The following is a 20,300-nucleotide window of genomic DNA, read 5'->3' on the forward strand; positions in this document are numbered from 1 at the left end:
ACAACATTTTGAAGAAAATGAAGCAATATATGACACATTACCCATTATATTCGCTATTAATTTAACGGATAATATGGTTGTTAGAACATGGAGTAGAAAAAGACTATTTAAGTATAAATCTCCGCCCCAACAGTTATTGATTATTTTATTTTTATCAAATTACTTAATCTTGTAATGACTTCACCTTCCACATCTAGTAAACAGAGGCAATATTATCTATTGTATGTGGTTGCTGTGAAGATTAAATAAATAAGGTACATAGAGTAACTTATTAGCATGTTTTATGTTAACTTTCACTTATTTTATATTATTCTAATCAACAGCAGTAAGATGATAACCCTTATTATGAGTCATAAAACAGCATTTTTAAAATTTTACGTAGGATTGACCATATCCATCCCAATTCCCAATGGCGAAGGTTGAGAAAAATTTTTCTACTATGGAAAGGAGTTCAACACTATTTAACATCCTGGAAGTTGATGGAATCCCTTTGCCAGTATTATCAAAAGAAATGTGGAATAAAATCTCTAATTTCCAAGCCAGGCCTGATGACCTTTTTCTGGTAACTTACCCAAAGTCAGGTAAGAGTATCAAAACATAAAAGTATTCAATATTTGCACATGAAATCAATGCATACATAGTCTGTGTTGATCAAAGAAGCATGATTGGGATTTGGGGAGAAGCAATTCCTCATTATGGATATCCATTCTTTGGTGTTGGAGGACATTTAGTATTCCTGATATCTAGGGCTACATTTTCCAATAGCACTCTCTCCAGATAACAGGAAAGATTTCTAGATACCTTGGGAGTGTGGCAGATAATGCCCCCATTCCAGATCCAATAACATACATCAACTATAAGGACAATAAACTGAAAGACATATGGCTTTTTTAAACATCAACCCTCACTCAGGGCAGCCTTCTAAAAACATGTCATACACCAAATATTAATATATTATCCCAGATATTCAACACAAATTGATTTCTCTAATCCTCTAAAGTTCTTGGAGAATGTCAATCACGAATTTTCTGCTCTGTACCAAATAAGTCTTATTCAGAGAAGAACAAGGATTTATCTTGATTTAAAGTGCCTTAGATTTCTAATTTTTCTCTGAAAGTCTGTAGACTCGAATACATCCTAGTAACAACGGGCACACCTAAGGCCCATAACTTGATTTTCATAGGCCATTCTCCATCAAAAGAAACCACAGATATTAGGAGAATTGATGTTCCCTCTCCTGGGAATGGAATGTGCAAGGTGAATCTACTACATCCTCCTTTCGGAGGAGTGAGTAAATGCTCAAAAATTAATGGGGGCATGTAGAAGAACATAAGAACCAATGCGAAGGGGCTCACAATGGCCACATCTGGGACAGTTTGAGCATCCAAAAGAATGATCTCTAACTTATCGGGAGAACATTAAATAAAAACCTCCTTGCCAGCCATGCTGAAGGGACAATATTGGATTTGTACTCTAGCGATAATCAAAAGGAAAACTGGACAAAATATATAAAACCACCGTTTTTTACATGGGATGACAATTGTCTCAGTCTTCCATCTGAAGATGCTTTCTGAACAGGGTTTAGTTACAGAGAACTGAAGAAACTCGCAGCAGACTCATTGAGTTCAGGAGCCAGACATAGGAGTTCTGGAAGGTTGAGGTGGCTGCAATTTGCAGGGAAGAGTACCAGAGGGAAAGAAACTACACAAATAAATACCTTTATATAATCTGTAGAGAAGACCCATTAAGTCTATTGTTGAATGGTAGACTGCACTTGCATAGAGTCCAGCTCCATGAAATCAGGCAAGGAACTACCAGAAAACTATTAGCTATATAGTTATTAGAGATTATACAGGGCTGAGAGACTTTTGTGCTCCAAGCAGCATATCATGAGCAGAATGTTGGTCCCCATGACATTAGTCCTCTGTTATTACATTCTGTGGTTATTTCATATTACATGCCCAAAGGGATTTTGCAGCTGCTATTAAAGTAATTAATCAGCTGATATTAAAATGATCTTGGACTATCCGGATGGACCCAGTAGAATAACATGAGCTCTTCAAAGCAAAAGAGGAAGTCAGAGAGATGTAGCAGAAGAGAAAGGCTGAGAAATTTAAAGCATAATAAAAGTTCAATGCATGATTATTGATTTAAAGATGAGAGAGAAAGTATCAAGGAAACAGTTATCTCAATACTACACCCATGAGAAACGGAATTCTGTTGACATCTAGGAGGTTGGCAAAACACCCTGAAGTCCCAGATGAGAATGGCAGCCCTAGCTAATACTTTGATTTTAACCTAGTGAGACCCTAAACAGAAGACCAGCCATGTTAAGCCCAACTTCTAACCTACAGAAACTGTGACCTAATATTCAGGTGTTGTTTTAACTTATTAAGTTTGTGGTAATTTGTTACAGCAGCAATAGAACACAAATACACTGCTAGAAGAGATCCCCCTCATTGAATACCCTGGAAATTTAGTAAAAATTATAGGTCGTACTTTGTAGTAGGGTTAAACAACCTGTAGAGAAAAATCTACTTTAAACCAACCATAACAAAGAGAATCCCTAAAATGACAAGCAACTTAACTGCCTAACAGTTAATGCCTAAACAGAAGGCCAAAAACGAAAGAGAGAAAGAGAGAAAGAAAGGAAAGAAGGAAGGAAGGAAGGAAGGAAGGAAGGAAGGAAGGAAGGAAGGAAGGAAGGAAGGAAGGAAGGAAGGAAGGGGAAGAAATCTATCATGCAAGAATCTTACATTCAAAAAAAAATATCTGGCATCTAATATTTCTCAAAACGCCATGAAGCAGGAAAACATTACTCTTAACCAAAATACTCTGAGAGTAGAAATAAAAGATAGTCAAAAAACCCAAAAGACTTACAGAGCTAAAATGCACAGTATCTGAAATAGAGAAAAGAAAACTGAATGGAATTAAAAGTATATTATAAACACGGTGAATAAAACATACGATAATTTGAAAAAATAGCAAAAAGTCTTATGTACTGAAACAAAGAATGAAAAAAAATAAAGACAGCTTCAGTGACCTGTGGAACAAAATCAAAGCAGTCTAATTAAAGTTCCACAAAGAGAAGGAATGCAATAAATTGTTTTTTAAAGTAAAGGCCAAAAGTTTACCAAATTTGATGAAAACTGTGAACTCACAGGTCCAAGAAAGTCAATGAACCTTAATCAGGAAATGCACACACATACATACAAACACCAAACCTGCCATAATCAAATTGCTAGAAACCAATGGGAAAATGTTAAAAGAAGCCATTGAGAAAAACATGTATTGCATATGGAGAAACAATATTAAAAATAACCATAAGCCTCTCTTCTAAAATAAGGCAAACAAGGAGACAGTGAATGACCTATTAAAGTGGGGGAAAAAACTTTTCAATCTAGAATATTATATGCACAGTAAAAACAATATTTTAAAATATTACTTTAAAATGAAGGTCAAACAAGGCCATTTTCTCAGACAGCCGAAAGCTGAGAGAATGTCTTGCCAGCACAGCTGCACTAAAACCAAATCAAAACAAAACAAAAGTTATGTTAAAGAAATTTGTTCAGTGTGACAGAAAATGATAGTAGATGAAAACTTGGATCCATTACACAAAAGAATAAGAAGTCTCAGAAAAAATAATAACATGGAAGAATATAATAGACAATTTTTCCCATAAATTTTTAAAGGATAATTGATTATTTAAAGCAAAATTTAAAACAATGTGTTATAGAGTTTATAACATAAGTACAAGTAAATTTCATGACCAAAATAAGGCTCGAACGGAAGAAGGAATAAAAATATACTGTTGTAAAGTTCTTACATAACCTATGAAATATTACAATATTAATTAAACATAGACTATGATCAGATAATAGAGATATGTAGTGTAAACCCTAGAGTACCTGCCAGAAAAATAAAACCAGGAGGTATTGCCAGAAATGCCAAATGGAATTCTAAAAAACAGTCAATCCAAAAGAGGCAGGAAAAGAGTAACAAAGGAATAAATATGAGAATATAGAAAATAAATGGCAAGGTGGTAGATTTACAGCCAATTATGCAGATAATTGCAGAGTAGTCCCCAATTATTTGCAAAAGGTACATTTCAACACCCACACTGAATGCCTGTAACCAGATGCTACCATTATATACACTATGTTTTTCCTGTACCTACATATCTATGATGATGAAGTTGAATTATAAATTAGAAATGGTAAGATACTAACAATAAATAACAATAAAATAAAACATTTCTAGTAATATGCAGGATCACTAGTCTTGCACTTTGGGGTCATTATTACATAAAATAAGTGTTGTTCGAGCACAAGTCCTACAATACCATGACAATCTAATATACTAGATAGCTGTAAGCAACTAATGAGCAGGTAACAGACAGAATACACAAAGGAATGATTCGCACCCCAGGAGGAATGGAGATGGTGGCCCGAGATTTCATCATGTTACTTAGAACAACATGAAATTTAAAACTTATTAATTGTTTTCCTTTGGAATTTTCCATTTAATGTTTTCAGACCATGATTAGCCACAAATAACTGAAACTACAGAAGCAAAACTGAATAAATGAGAACTGTTTCATTAAATATAAATTTTATAAACACCACCAATTAGAGAGGACTTTACACATAAAACCATGATAGGCTGAAAGTAAAAGAATAGGAAAATATATACCATACAAATAATAAATATAAACTAGCTAAAATAACTATCACATAACAAGAATTTTACTAAGGATAGGAAAAAATTTCATAATGATAAAAATGTTAATTCATCAAGACACAATAATCCTATATATTTATATACTAAATAACAGGGCTTCCAAATACATAAAGCAAATTCGTGAAAATTAAAAGGAGAAATAGACAAATTCATAGTTACAATTAAAAATTTTAATACTTCTCATTCAGTAATTGCTAGAACATGTTTAAAAAAGTAAGAATTTAGAAGACCATAAGCATATAATGAACCAGCATGGCTTAAATACATTTTTAGAATACTCCACCCAGCAGTACCAGCACCCACATTCTTTCCAAGTACACATGAAACATTTAAAAATATAAATCATAAGATGAGATTTAAACAAAAATTCTCAAGTAAATCTGAAATGATGAAAATTATACAGAACACTTTATAAAATACATGTTAAATTAGAAATCAACAACAGAAAGATACCCACAAATATTTAGAAATTGAGCAATATAATTCTGAATAACATATGACTGCTAAGGATATTAGAAAATATTATGAATGAAATAATAAAAACATAGCATATTAAAATTTGTGAGAAGTAAAGTAGCTCTTAAAGAGAAATTTTTAAAGTAAGTTTTTAACATTTTATATATGTAGGTATATGAAAGATCTTAAATAAATAATCTGCAGTTCCAACATAACAAGTTTTTAAAAAGTAGAGGAATTTAAGCTCAATTTAGCTTAAATTCCTCTACCTGATAAGGGAATTTCCTCTACCTGATAAGGGACATCTCTACAAAATCCACATTATTTAATCATTTAATGGAAACATCATAGATTTGTAAAATACTAAGGAGCTTAATAGGAAATCATTTAACCTACTAAGTGAATTTAATGAGGTCACAACAAGATACACAGTCGATATACAAAACTCTATTATCTTTCAACATTCCAGCAACAAACAATTGGAACATGACATTTAAAAAATACCATTGATAAAATAAAGAGCCAGAAACATGAAATATTCAGAAACAAATTTAATGAAAACAGGCAAGATCTGTAAATGAAAACACTATGAGGAGAAATTGTATAAGACTTAAATAAAGAGACATACTATTACTATGGATCAAAAGAATTAATATTTTTAAGATATCAACTGTTTCAAAATTAATCTTTACATGTAATTCAATTTCAATCACAAATTGAAAAACTGATTATAAGATTTATATGGAAATGTAACTGTCCTATAATAGCTAATTTTTAAAAAATTTTACTTTAAGTTCAGGGATACAAGTGCAGAATGTTCAGGTTTATTACATAGGTATACATGGGCCAGGGTGGTTTGCTGCACCTATCAACCCATCATCTAGGTTTTAAGCCCTGTATGCATTAGTTATTTGTCCTAATGCTGTCCCTCCTCTCGACCCCCACCCCTGACTGGCCCCAGTGTGCTTTGTTCCACTCTCTGTGACCACGTGTTCTCATTGTTCAGCTCCCACTTATGAGCGAGAACATGTGATGTTTGGTCTCCTGTTCCTGTGTTAGTTTGCTGAGGATGATGGCCTCTAGCTTCATCCATGTCCCTGCAAAGGACATGATCTCATTCCTTTTTATGGTTGCATAGTATTCCATGGTGTATATCCACCACATTTTCTTTATCCAGTCAATCATTGATGGGCTTTTGGGTTGGTTTCATGTCTTTTCTATTGTAAATAGTGCTGTAGTAAACATACGTGTGCATGAGTCTTTATAGTAGAATGATTTATATTCCTGGGGGTATACACCAGTAATGGGATTACTGGGTCAAATGGTGTTTCTGCTTCTAGATCCTTGAGAAATTGCCACACTGTCTTCCACAATGGTTGAATTAATTACATTCCTACCAACAGTGTAAAAGCATTCCTATTTCTCCACAGCCTCCCCAGCATCTATTTTTACTTAACTTTTTGATAATCACCATTCTGACTGGTGTGAGATGGTATCTCATTGTGGTTTTGATTTTCACTTCACTAATGATCAGTGATGTTGAGCTTTATTTCGTATGTTAATAGCCAATATTTTTTATAAAAATAGTAAAGTGGCAGGGTTCGTATTAGCTGATTTTGTGACATTAAACTCAGTTTCAGCATTCAAAACAGTGTGGTATTGGTGTAAGGATAGACATAAAAGATTGACCCTTACTTGATGCCATAGGCAAAAAAGTCAACTTGCAAAGGCATCAGACCCCAAAACATAAAAATTAAATCTATAAAACTATAGAAGTTTAGATAGGAGAACAGTATCAAACTTTAAGTTAGGCAACACTATTTTGGGGGAAAAATGGAAAACATTAACCTTTATGATTTGGATTTCATGTAAGTTCAATATAAATTGGACTTCGTCAAAATTAAAACTTCTGTTCTTCTAAAGACTCAGTTAAGAAAATAGCAACACATGACACAGATAAAAAGAAAATATTCACAATACATATATTTCTCCATAAAGTATAAAGAACTGTTACTACAACAACAATAACAACAAAAGAAGGTATTAAAGTGTGCAAAAGATGTGAAAAAACATCATCAAAAAAATCCATACTACTAACCAATAAACACAGAATAAGACACTCAACATCATTTATCATGAGAAAATGTCAATTAGTACTACGACGAAATACCACTAAACACCAATTCAGATGACTAAAAGCTTGGAAATACTAAATGTGGATGATGACACTGAGCAACCGAAATTCCCATGCACTGTTGGGGAGGATATGACATGTTCAACAGTTTCTTATAAAGTTAAACATGCACCTACCATGCAACCCAGCAATTCCAATCCTAGAGATTTACCCCCCAAAAATAAAAAATCTATGTTCATCCAAAAACTTGTACACAAATGTTATAGCAGATTTATTTTTAAAAAGCCCAACACTGGGAAAAAAAACCTAATTTTTATTATCATATAAATGAATAAACAAATCATTACTTATCCATAAAATTTAGTTGTTCTCAATAATAAAAAGGAATGAACTACAGATATATACAAGAACATGAATTAATCGTAAAATAATAATGTGTGGAAAAATTCTGACACATGATGAAATACCATATGACTTCATTTGTATGAAATTCTACAATGTGTAAAACTAATTTATACTGACAAAAAATAGATAAGCAGTTCTGTGGAGTCAAAAGTGAGGAAAGGAATGATAGATTGCAATAGACACAAGGCTTTAATCTTGACTATGGTAATGGCTACATACATTTGTCAAATTTCATTAAACTATACGTTTAAAATGGATTCATTCTCTTCTCTGTAATTTTTACCACAATTAAATTTATTTCTAAAAACATGATTCCGTAATGATGGCAAAAAAAGAGAGAAAAGCTTATTTATCATGGTTGAAGATAACTATTATTAATCTCTTAGCCAAAAGGAGAAGTAATTAAGAAGAAGAATTTAGAGGAATTGTAGTTCTTCCCTAATTTATGAGGGAAAGTTCTTCTTTATATGATGATCTACCTGATAAAAAGAGGAGAAATCATGGGATTAAAAAATAAACAATTTGCAATCCACAATAAAAATAAGGTCAAATAGTATCTTTAGTGAATGGATCCTAAAATAATTAGATAAAATCTGAGGGAAACTGGCTGGTCACATGGTACTGAAATGTCACCATACAGTTTAATTCCTAAAAGCAAACGGAAATATGGACTTTTACAATGAGCAATCTGGTGGTCACCTATGAAACTGAATAATGAAAAGTAGCATACTAGTAGTGGGGAAATCTGACCTATGTACTTCTTAGCATGGTGCATAATAAAGTACCAAGAAATATGAGAAATCAGCCAAAAATGTTCACCAGAACCTAACCAAGGCCCGATTTCCAGTCTATGGCAAATAGAGGATCAAAAATGTACTATGAGGAAACAATTAGACAAATCTGGAATGTAAGGAATACTAGGGGAAAACTGGCTGATCTGTTAAAAAATCAGTGTCAAAGAACAAAAATCAACGTCATAAAAAGTCAAAAAACAGATTTTGGCAAGGCTGTGGAGAAATAGGAATGCTTTTACATTGTTGGTGGGAATGTAAACTAGTTCAACTATTGCGGAAGACTGTGGCGATTTCTCAAGGATCTACAGCCAGAAATACCATTTGACCCAGCAATCCTATTACTGGGTATATACCCAAAGGAATACAAATCATTCTATTATAAAGATATATGCACACGTACATTTACTGCAGCACTATTCACAGTAGCAAAGACATGCAACCAACCCAAATGCCCATCAATGATAGACTAGATAAAGAAATTGTGGTACGTACACACCATGGACTACACCATGGAATACTATGCAGCCATAAAAAAGGAATGAGATCATGTCCTTTGCAGGGACATGGATGGAGATGGAAGGGAAACTAACACAAGAACAGAAAACCAAAGGCTACAAGTTCTCACTCATAAATGGGAGCTGAGCCATGAGAACACATGGACACAGGAAGGGGAACAACACACACATGAGACTGTCAGTGGGGAGGGGAGGGAGAGCATCAGGATAAATAGTGAATGCGTGCCAGGCTTAATAACTAGGTGATGGTTTGACAGGTGCAGGAAACCACCCTGGCACACATTCTGCACAGGTATCCTGAAACTTACAATAAAATTGCTTTTTTTTAAAAAAAGAAAGAATATGGGAGGATGATTCTAAGCTGAGACAAAAAGGGGCAGCAAAAGTAATGCAGCCTATAAATCTTAACTGGGAAAAAAGAGATTAATAACATTATGAGACTAATGGGAAAAATTTAATATGGCTTGAGTATTCTATGTTATTAAGGATTTATTACAAACTAGATGTGATGAGAAACATATAGGAACCATGATAAAAGAATGTCATGTCAGGAGATACTGGATTTTTAGGCATGAAGTGTCATAATATATGAAATATAGAAATGATTCACTCAAACATGGTTGATGAGAGATTAAATAATAAAAAGATGATAGGTAGATAATCGATACATAGAGAAATAGGAGACAGAGAAAGAGAGATATATAGGTTTAATACAACAGTTTTCCTTTCTGCCTTGACAACACTGATCAAATTGCAAAGTGCTCTCATGTTGCTGTCTTTCTTTAAAACATTCAATAACTTAGGATGGAAGTTCAGTTGAATAAAATCAAAGAATTATTTCAAATATTTTCAGGTACAACATGGATGCAAGAAATTTTAGACATGATTAAAAATGATGGTGATGTGGAGAAATGCAAAAGAGTCAATACTCTGGAAAGATACCCATTCCTTGAAGTGAAATTTCCCCATAAAGAAAAACCAGGTGAGTAATATGCACCAAGACAGAAAGGAGTTTCACTTGAAGGTTCCAGGCAATGTGTGCTGTCTTTGACAGAGCTTCCATGGTAGCAAGAAGTAGCCTGTATCTTTCATGAGGTGAAATTACTCACAGGCCAACGAGTCAAACCCTAGATTGGATCTTCAGGGCTTCCTCCTATTCTTAGCTGGTGGCCGTTAAGATTTTCTTTCTGTTTCTTGTATTTCTCCTTCCCGATGTCATGATGAAGAACACTCCCTCTACTTTGGATTCTACTTTCTGTGTTTGAGTCAGTGGAAATGCCAGAAATTAGCAATCAGCTACTGTAAAAGGACTGGTGTGATTTCTGAAGAAAAAGGAGGAGAAGTAGGGGGGAAATACCATGGACATTCCCAGAATTAATTGTGGGAGCTAAAAAGCTTCCTTCATATTGTGAAACCCAGTGAGTAACATGAAATAAAGCAAGATCTCCTAGAAGGCTCTCAGAAGGAAAAATGTTCTACATGTCCTTGTGGATAGACAGCTACTGTCTCCAATGGAAAAAAAAGTGAAAAGAAATAAAATCACTCTCCAGATTAAGACACAAATGTAAATTCAAAACTTTTCCAAGGATGGCAGCCTATTGTAAAAGGATAGGTGTGATTTCTTAAAAAAAAGAGAGAGAGAGAGACAGAGTAGGGGGAAAAGAACAACCAGATATATTATGAACATTTCCAGACTCAGCTGAAGATGGTAAAGAGCTTTCCTGAAAGTCTAAAAGCTGAGAGAATAAGAGGAAATAAGCAAAATTCTCCTACAAGGTTAGGCAGGATTGGATTCTTTGCCTGTCCTTGTGGATAGACAATTTTTATTTCCAATGAATATAAAACAAAATGTAATCACTCTTTAGACAAAGAAACAAGTGAAATTCAAGTATTTTGGCAGAGTGACAAGAATAAAGAATATAAATTGTTTTTTGCTAGATTTGGAGATTGCTCTTGAAATGTCCTCACCACGACTGATAAAAACACATCTCCCTTCACATCTGATTCCACCATCTATCTGGAAAGAAAATTGCAAGGTAAAAACAGTGGGCTTTTCAAACTTCTCTTAGCTTGGTGATACAAAGCATACAAATGAAGATATCTTTCAAAATAATATACCTTGAAAAATATTTTTCAAAATGTATTTTTCTTAGACATGAAGTTCTTAAAGTCAAGGATTACATATATTTGAAATCTACAAACATCCGTGTTTTCTAAAATTCTGTTTCCTCTAATCCTATTTTATGAAAAATTCTTGGTCAAATTCTCCAAAATTGAGTTTGTGTTGCTACAGAATCATAGTGGATTGGGAGCTAGAATAGAAGGAAACAGACTTAAAAATAAAACCCTGTTGTTTTGCTTTGCCAAAGTACTAGAAGATACTCTCCTGGCCTCAGAAGCAGAAGTATAGAATCTGCTCTTCATCAAGGCTTCTATGCCTCCTTAATCTACTCCGTAGATTAAGCTCAAACCTGTCCTCATTTTTATACCAATCGCCTCCATATCTGATCTCTCACAAAGTCTAGTTCATTCTCTAGATCCTTCTAATCTGTGCATTACACTGCATCACTACCACCTGTACCTAAGTCAGCTCACTGCTCTCTTTTGCCTCCCACTTTGTCGGCCAGCCTCTAGACCTGCCCCCTCCAACCCCTCCTCTCTGTAGCCTATAATCTTCCTAAACACAAATCTGACTAAGGCATTTCCTTGCTATAAACACTTCCACAGGTGGATGAAGATCCTTCCAAATCCTCTATATGACTCTCATGCCCCTGACCCTCTGCACCCTGCTCCAGCTCATGCCCAGTGTCTTCCCATTCCCCAACCCTCACTACAGTCATCCTGAAATCCTGTAGGTCCTTTCACACACACAGCATCCCCACACCTTCCCACATGCTCCTGTCTGACACAAGTATCCCCCCATCTTTACCAGAATAATTCCCACTAGTTCTTTTGGTCTGCATATAGAGACCACCTATTACGAAGTCTCCTTGACTTCAAAGGATGGGATGAATTTCATGTATATGTATTGGTTTCTGTGTGCATGTGTTTGCTCCATCATTGTGATCACCACACTGCACTGTAATTTTCTCTCTTCCTGCCTCTCTGATAGACTGTGAGCTCCTGAAAGACAGAAACTTGGTCTTGTCCAACTTTTCCTTCTAAACAGTGTCTGGCACATAGGAGGGGTTAACTTGTCCGCTCCACACTTTTCGATTGACTGATCCTAAAATCCCAATCATCACATTACCATGCCCCTCTCCCTAATTTGCCCATTTCCCAGAGAGAAGCCAAGAGCAACTACGTTAAGTAAATAAATATATATGCAGAAAACCACTCCAAGCTTTGAGAAACACTGTCTGAGACATTCCTCAGTGTGAGTCTCATCAATAAATCAAGGAAGAAGCTCTGGGACTCAGTCCTCCAATTTATATGACCAGGCCTGACTACATCATATACTAAGCATATATTAGTGGAAGTCCCTCAAATTCTCTAAATCTCAGTTATTTTAACAATTAATGAAGGATAATACCTGTTCTCTCCTTATCTAGCATTAACATTTATAGGAAACAAATGAGATGGTATTCACAAAAATGGTTTCTCACTCCCTAATCTTTCTCCAGTTGTGAATCTGGAAAATTCCTTTCAACTCATTGAGATGCAGATGAAACTCACTGTATCATGTCTCCTTCCCTGAATCCCCAGGAATGCTCTGTCATTTCTTGCTTCTGTGACTACACAGCATATCATATAAAATTTAAATCAATATTGACAGTGCTGTCCTAATGTTGTGTTATCTTCCTATGTCACATATAACCACTCTAAGATCAGGCGCTCTCTTTTGTCTTTATTTTCCATGGCCATCAGGGTTTCAGTGTTATTGGACTTCCAGACCACCATGTGCAGTCGCAAAAGTCATACACTGCCGAACCACAGACACTGTCGTTCCCATAGGTCACAGTGCATAATCTTAGACATGTTCACCTGCAGATTCAAATTAGAATTCTAATTCAAAATAGAATTAGCAGTCATGGTCCCTCATCCTCTTACTAAAGAGATCATACCTTCCACTGTATTTAATATTTTAAATAATAACTAACGTGTATAACATTATGGACTTACAGGATGTAGTTATCACTGTAGTGGAACACTCTCCTAGAGATTTCCCCTTAGTCTTATTTTTCTCTCCCCGACTTGCTTCCCTCTCCTTGATTTCAGATTATCTATGTGGCCAGAAATGCCAAGGATTGCCTGGTGTCTTTCTACCACTTTCACAGGATGGCTTCCCTATTGCCTGATCCTCAGAACTTTGAGGAATTTTATGAGAAATTCATGTCAGGAAAGGGTGAGTGCAAACTGATTTTGGTACCCTTTTTCAGGAGATTCTAACAATAAGCACCCATTGAATCTGGAGGAAAATATGCCGAAGGTCATTCTGAGTCAGGAGGTTCTATCCTGGGGTCCTGGGACTGGGGAAGTCACATAGAAGAGATATTTTTCCAATATTGAATACAAATGAGGTCATCTGGGCTCATAAGTATGGGAACAAAGGTAAAAAGTTCCAAGTCCTTGACTTGAGTTTCAAACAATCAACTTTAAAATAAGAAGAGGAAACTTTTCTTTTGGAAAGACCTGGTAGTGGGAAGACATGAGATGATTTCCAGCTGGTTTGACCTAGCAGTGTTATTGGACTGCCAGGCTGCGATGTGCAGTCATAAAACTCATAAACTGCACAGCCACAGAGAGTGCCTTTCCCATAAGTCATAGTCACATATCCCATAAGTCATAGTGCACAATCTTAGACATGTTCACCTCCACACTGTCCAAATTAGAATTAGCAGCCATGGCCCCTTATCCACTTACTAACAAGGTCATACCTTCCAGAACACCAGTGAACCCTGTTAGGGCCATATTTTCAAAAAAGCAATTGACTAAATTGACCACGTGTCAAATAAGATGGGCAAGAATGTCAAACCCTTCACAGAAGAAGAATATCTCATGGAAACAGCAATTTCTAGACAGAAAAAGCTACTAGATGGCTACATAAGGTGATTTAGGATTTGAAGACCATCTTCACATATTTGTATGAGCATTAACGCAGAAATATGATTATAGTAGTAACTGTAGTGAGCAGAACCCAGACAAATGGATGAAAATAACATGGTGTCTGCCCCATTTCATTAATCTCTCAAATAATTAGACCTTCCATAGGTGAAATGGCTGTGTTGTGATGCTGAGGGCTTCCAGTCCTTGAGCAACCTAACTATCCCTGAGCAAGTGTGTCAGGGACCTGAGCTTCATTATAACCAATCCTGACCACAGCATTCATATTCTTTTGAGGGAAACAATCAAAATGAAGTGACTTCTGCAACATGACCTGATTAAAACAGGAATCTGTGAAAAAGTCAATAAATAACAATTTCCATCAAGCAAGTCTCTCCACTGAATCAACAGAGATAACCTCATTAGGGCAATTTCTCTAGAAATAAATGAAATAAAAAAGGACTGATCGATGCAAATAAGGAAAATCACAAATCTAGATAAGGCTCCACATGGATAGATTTCCAATATTTATGCAGAGAAGTTTTGAGAGCAGGCAGAGTAGGAGGAAGCAGGGGTAGAGAAGAATCCAAGGTTCTTTTCTTATAGGAGTCCTCTCAAGGCCTGGGTTGTGTTACTGTTTTTTGTGTTAATTTGGCTGGAGTGTAGAACCCATTTATTCAATTAAACACTAATCCAAGTGATATCGATATTGTAGTTGTGATTAACATCTATAATCAGTTGACTTTAAGAAAAGGAGATAATGTTAAATATTAATAACATGAGTGGGCCTTATGCAATGAGTTAAACTTCTTAAGAGAAAAAAAGAAGGGTTCCAAAAGAAAGGATTCTGCCTCAAAGCTGTAATATCAAATCTTGCCTGAGTTTCCAGCGTTCCCTACAGATTTCAAACATGCCAAGCCCCACAATTGCAGGTGCCAATTTCTTAAAATAAACCATACATACATAATTTATATTATATATATACATATTATATATCCATTCCTTATAATAAATCATATATGTGCACACATATATATTATGCATATACATATAACATGCACAAACATACATATATGTGCATGAGTCCCCTTTATACTTGGTTTCCCTTTCTACAGTTTCAGTCACCCATAGTCAACCCCAATCCAAAAATATTACAATATTTCAAGAGAAAGAAGGATAGAGAGAGGGAGAGTGCATTCACATAGATATGAATATATTACAGAATGTTGTTATAATAGCTCTGTTTTATTATTAGTTTTATTGTTATTCACTCACAGTGCCTAATATATAAATCATAAATATGTATGTATAGAAAAAAACATATGCACTATTATACAATTTGGTACTATCTGTAGTTTCAGGCACGCACTGGGGGTCATGTGGTGTATCCCCTGTGCATAAGGGGAGACTAATGTATTCTCCTCTGGATTTTGCCTGTTGTTCTGTTTCTCTGGAGAACGTGGCTGACACGGATGCCAGTCAGCATGACACATGCCAAGGTTCAAGTCACTGCAAACTTACATCTCTGTTCATCCTGATTCAAAAGAGAGCATTTCACTCCCTTGCCCTCTTGTTTTGTGGGCATTTTACCTCTGGAGAATGTTTTCCATCATCCTTCAGACAAATCATCACGTCCGCTTAGCACAATACTTGTAACACAGCTAATACTCAATAAAGATATCTACTGTGTTTATAATGACTACTCAGAATAAAACCAGGAAGCTGCCAGAAGTGATAACCTATCAGGGACACTAAAACATCACTGGGATGAATTAAAAATATGATACTGGCTAACTCAGGTGTGCACTCATTCTCTTACCTACTGGTGAAAATAAAATCCATCCCATGTTTACCATGTACACGCAGCCTCTGGTGGAAATAGAAGTTCTCCTCGAGGGCACCTTTCTTTCTGCTGCTGCTGTGTCTCTTTCAGAACAGGAACTTGTGAACTGCATAGCACAGCTATACAGGGAAAGCAGCAGGAGGACCCTACCCCTGTATCTGATGGCCTGAATTAGTAGTTGAATCTGAAACTAAGCACTGTTTACCAGGAACAAGGGAAGTATTTGATTGCCTAATTTTTTAAGGTGTGTCTCAAGAAATCGTCAATGTGTGCTAAGTCACATATAATAAATGTGTACTCTAAATCTCTACTTTACACCATAAATATGGACAAATTTTATTAGTAGAAAATTACTTCCACTTCATTAAGTAACCAGAATGAAAGTTACAAGAGCTTATTTCAAATGAGCGCTAATCTAGTTTACAGCCTTGGGTTTGTCCTGGTACTGGGAGCTAACAGAGCTCTGACGTCTTCTAGTTTTATTCGGGTCCTGGTTTGACCATGTGAAAGGATGGTGGGCTGCAAAAGACACGCACCAGATCCTCTACCTCTTCTATGAGGATATAAAAAAGGTAAGTGGCACTGAGACTTGTAGGTCAGACCCAGAAACCCTCCTGACAATGTCATTCTGTCAACAAGCTGTGGCTTTAATTGGCCAAGTTCTTCTTTCCTCCATCTTCACAATGCCTTTTTCTTCCATGGTCAGAATCCAAAACATGAGATCCATAAGGTGTTGGAATTCTTGGAGAAAACTTTGTCAGATGATATTATAAACAGGATCGTCCACCATACCTCATTTGATGTAATGAAGTATAATCCCATGGCCAACCAAACTGCGGTACCTTCTTACATATTGAATCACTCCATCTCAAAATTCATGAGGAAAGGTTGGTGGCATTTCTTTTACTAAACTCAATTCTAAAAAATTTTCTGCCTTATAGGCTAAAATAATTTTAAGCCTATTTTTCAGGAAGAAGTGACACATTTCAGTTAAGTTATGAATCTCTGCTCCCTTCACCCTGCCTGTTTGCTGAAAGCCAGTGTCAGTGGTTCTGAAACTTGAGTCACATTAGAACCCCTGGAGGCCTTGCTAAAGCTCTGATTGCTGGTCCACACTCTGAGATACTGATTCCATAAGTCCAAGAGTAGCCCTCAAATTTGCCTTTTTCTCACGTCCTCAGGTGATGCTGAGGGTGCTGGTCACTTTGATTACAATACCCAGCTCAACCAAGAATTCCCCCCTGAAGGCTTGTCTATCCTCTGGGCAGCTTTGAGCACACATATTTAGTCTATCCCTGTTGTTCAGAACTCTAGCTTAGCACCTAGTACTTAAATTTGTAATTATTGGTATTCATGTCTGTCTCCAAAATAAGACAATAGGCTGTCCAGAAGAGAATGCTGTGTTCAGTTTTGTTCTACTAGAACCTAGTATGGAGACTCATACCTCAAAAAAACCTGTTGTGTGAGGGTATGAATGAACAACACATTATTTCTGTCCTCAACAGGTTAACATTCTAGGTAGATGGAGAAATAGTTGCAAAAAGTTAATAACAAAAAAGTAATGTGGGAGGCTATACTAGTAATTCCCTAATACCAGTTCACCTGACTATATCAAAATTACCTTTCAAAACAGCGACCCCATTCCTGAAGGTTCCAATTAACTAGTTGCAAGTTAGAATCTAGAATTTGGTATTATGATCAAGCATTTCTGGTTAATCTTCTTGTCAAAGGGTAGGAAACCAGCAGAAATAAAGCACTAGGATAATTTAGAGAAACAATTCATTAGTTCAGCATGTGTTGGGCTGCCATGGTACAACAGTTTGTAGAAGACCACTAGTATCTAAATGTCACTTCTGGTGGATTTACGCTTTAATTTCACCCAAAAAGAAATGTCTTCTCCAGTGAATGTTACTGACACTTTCTAAGACATTTCACTGTCCCTGGAAGAACAAGATAGGATGTACCCCAGCAAATCCATGATGGTAATCAGCTGTAGACTTTGGGTTGGGTACACTAGAGCCTACTGTGAACAGAAGCAGAAGACTCAGCCCAAGTGGGGCACCTCAGTGTGGCCTGCAAGATTTGAAGAAGGAGTGTAAGGATGCTGTGTGCCTTGTGATGGGAAGGCCAAGTGGAGTGAGAATGAGGGACCATTTATGTTGGGAAGTTCAGGTGAAGTGGGGCTGAGGGACCCTTACTTGTGGGAAGATTATGTGGGTAAGCTTAGGAACAATTCATGGTAGAAAGGTTAGGTGGAATGGGTGCAGAGTCTGTCATGAACTTCTATGATGTCCTACAGGGATGCCTGGAGACTGGAAGAACCATTTTACTGTGACTATGAATGAGAACTTTGATAAGTATTATGAGAAGAGGATGACAGGGGCCACGCTGACCTTCTGCACAGAGATCTGAGAGGAACAACAACAACAAGAGGCAGATATTATACCAACTATTTTGCCTTTTGTTCTGTCTGTGGGGCAAGGCACTGTGACTGAATGTGGAGCTTGTGAGCTTCAGTCCCTTTCTCCTAGAGTTGTGACTAGTCTGGTACAATATTAAAACATGATTTAAAATATCAATAAACCAGCTACTCCAGTAAATAAAGTAAGAGGAATGGAGAGCAGACTCTGGCTACATGAGGATTTCTTAAGAAGTACAGGTATGTTTCATTGTATATGACTGATAATGCAAGAGCAAACCATTGCATCACGCTTTCCCATGTGTGATCCCAAGTAGATTTCACAACAAAATGATGCATAGGTATTACATGCCCCCATTATTAACAGAAAGCACAATACCTAGGAATGGACATTTTATATTTTTATGGGTGAATAATAACTTCCAAGAGAGAAGAGCTGATAAGTAGGTTGCTACTGAAATTACTACTGAAAAAATCAATCGGTTGAAAAACAATTGCTTTTCCAAATTTGACTTGTAACTAAGTTTTTAATTAAAATAGTTTGAATTAGAGAAATCAAGCAATGAGTACCCCTGAAAAAGATCTTTCCATGATATAAATAAAATTGCTTAATGTATCTGATCTATAAATTGAGATCTGGGAAAAAAGCACCATGACTTTGCATTGCCATTTCTCTTAATAAAGAGTCTCTCTTGCATCACTCTAACAATAGGTATGACCTCAGATTTATTATAAATTTAGTGCTTCAACCATGCTCCAGTGAAGACCTGGTTTTTTATATGACCAATTATGATTGTCTTACTAGAAGTGATGGTCCTGAGAGGCCTAGTGAGTGGGTGGATGCCAGTGAGTGGGTGGGTGCCAGCAGATGGCCTCAGAAAGGGCACTGACTCAATAGAGACAGGAGCTACAACTGTCCCCAGACAGTAAGGAACATGTCAGATGGGGGGAAATAGGAATGATTTAAACTCAGAATTAAATTAGTAAATGGGCTAAATGCTCCAATTAGAAGACACAGACTGGCAAATTGGAAAAGGATAAAGACTCATTCGTGTGCTATATTCAGGAGACCCATTGTACATGCAAAGACACACACAGGCTCAAAATAAAGGGAGGAAAATTTACTAAGCAAATGAAAAGCAAAAAAAAGGCAGGGGCTGCAATCTTAGTATCTGACAAAACAGATTTTAAACCAACAAAGATAAAAAAAGACAAAGAAGGGCATTACATAATGGTAACGGGAACAATTCAACAAGAAGAGCCAACTATTATAAATATATATGCACCCAATACAGGAGCCCCCAGATTCATAAAGCAAGTTCTTAGAGACCTACAAAGAGACTTAGACTGTCATACAATAATAGTGGGAGACTTTAACAACACACTGTCGGTATTAGACAGGTCAACGAGACAGAAAATTAACAAGGATATTCAGGACTTGAACTCACCTCTGGATCAAGTGGACCTAGTAGACATCTAAGAACTCTCTACCCCAAATCAACAAAATATACATTCTTCTCAGTGCCACATGGCACTTATTCTAAAATCGACCACACAATTGGAAATAAAACACTCCTCAGCAAATGCAAAAGAACTGAAATCATAACAAACAGTCTCTCAGACCACAGTGCAATCAAATTAGAACTCAGTATTAAGAAACTTACACAAAACCACACAGTCACATGGAAATTGAACAACCTGCTCCTGAATGACTCCTGGGTAAACAATGAAATTAAGGCAGAAATCAAAAAATATTTGAAACCAATGAGAACAAAGAGACAACATACCAAAATCTGTGGGACACAGCTAAAGCAGTGTTGACAGGGAAACTTATAACACTAAATTCCCACATCAGAAAGCTAGAAAGATCTCAAATTGACACCCTAACATCACAATTAAAAGAGCTAGAGAGGCAAGAGTGAACTAATCCAAAAGCTAGCAGAAAACAAGA

At 36.2% G+C, this 20,300-nt stretch overlaps 1 protein-coding gene across 1 annotated transcript; it reads left to right on the plus strand.

Annotated features, from left to right (window-relative positions):
- Positions 1-409: 409 nt before the first annotated feature.
- On the plus strand, positions 410-18,342 carry LOC100987365 (sulfotransferase 1C3-like). The gene is made up of 7 exons (XM_055107493.1): positions 410-581; positions 9,898-10,026; positions 10,983-11,080; positions 13,263-13,389; positions 16,408-16,502; positions 16,637-16,817; positions 18,230-18,342. The coding sequence occupies exons 1-7, from the start codon at positions 410-412 to the stop codon at positions 18,340-18,342; spliced, it is 915 nt and encodes a 304-aa protein (XP_054963468.1).
- Positions 18,343-20,300: the final 1,958 nt, after the last annotated feature.

This window comes from Pan paniscus, chromosome 12 (assembly GCF_029289425.2).
Source record: "Pan paniscus chromosome 12, NHGRI_mPanPan1-v2.0_pri, whole genome shotgun sequence".
NCBI classification, from domain to species: domain Eukaryota; kingdom Metazoa; phylum Chordata; class Mammalia; order Primates; family Hominidae; genus Pan; species Pan paniscus.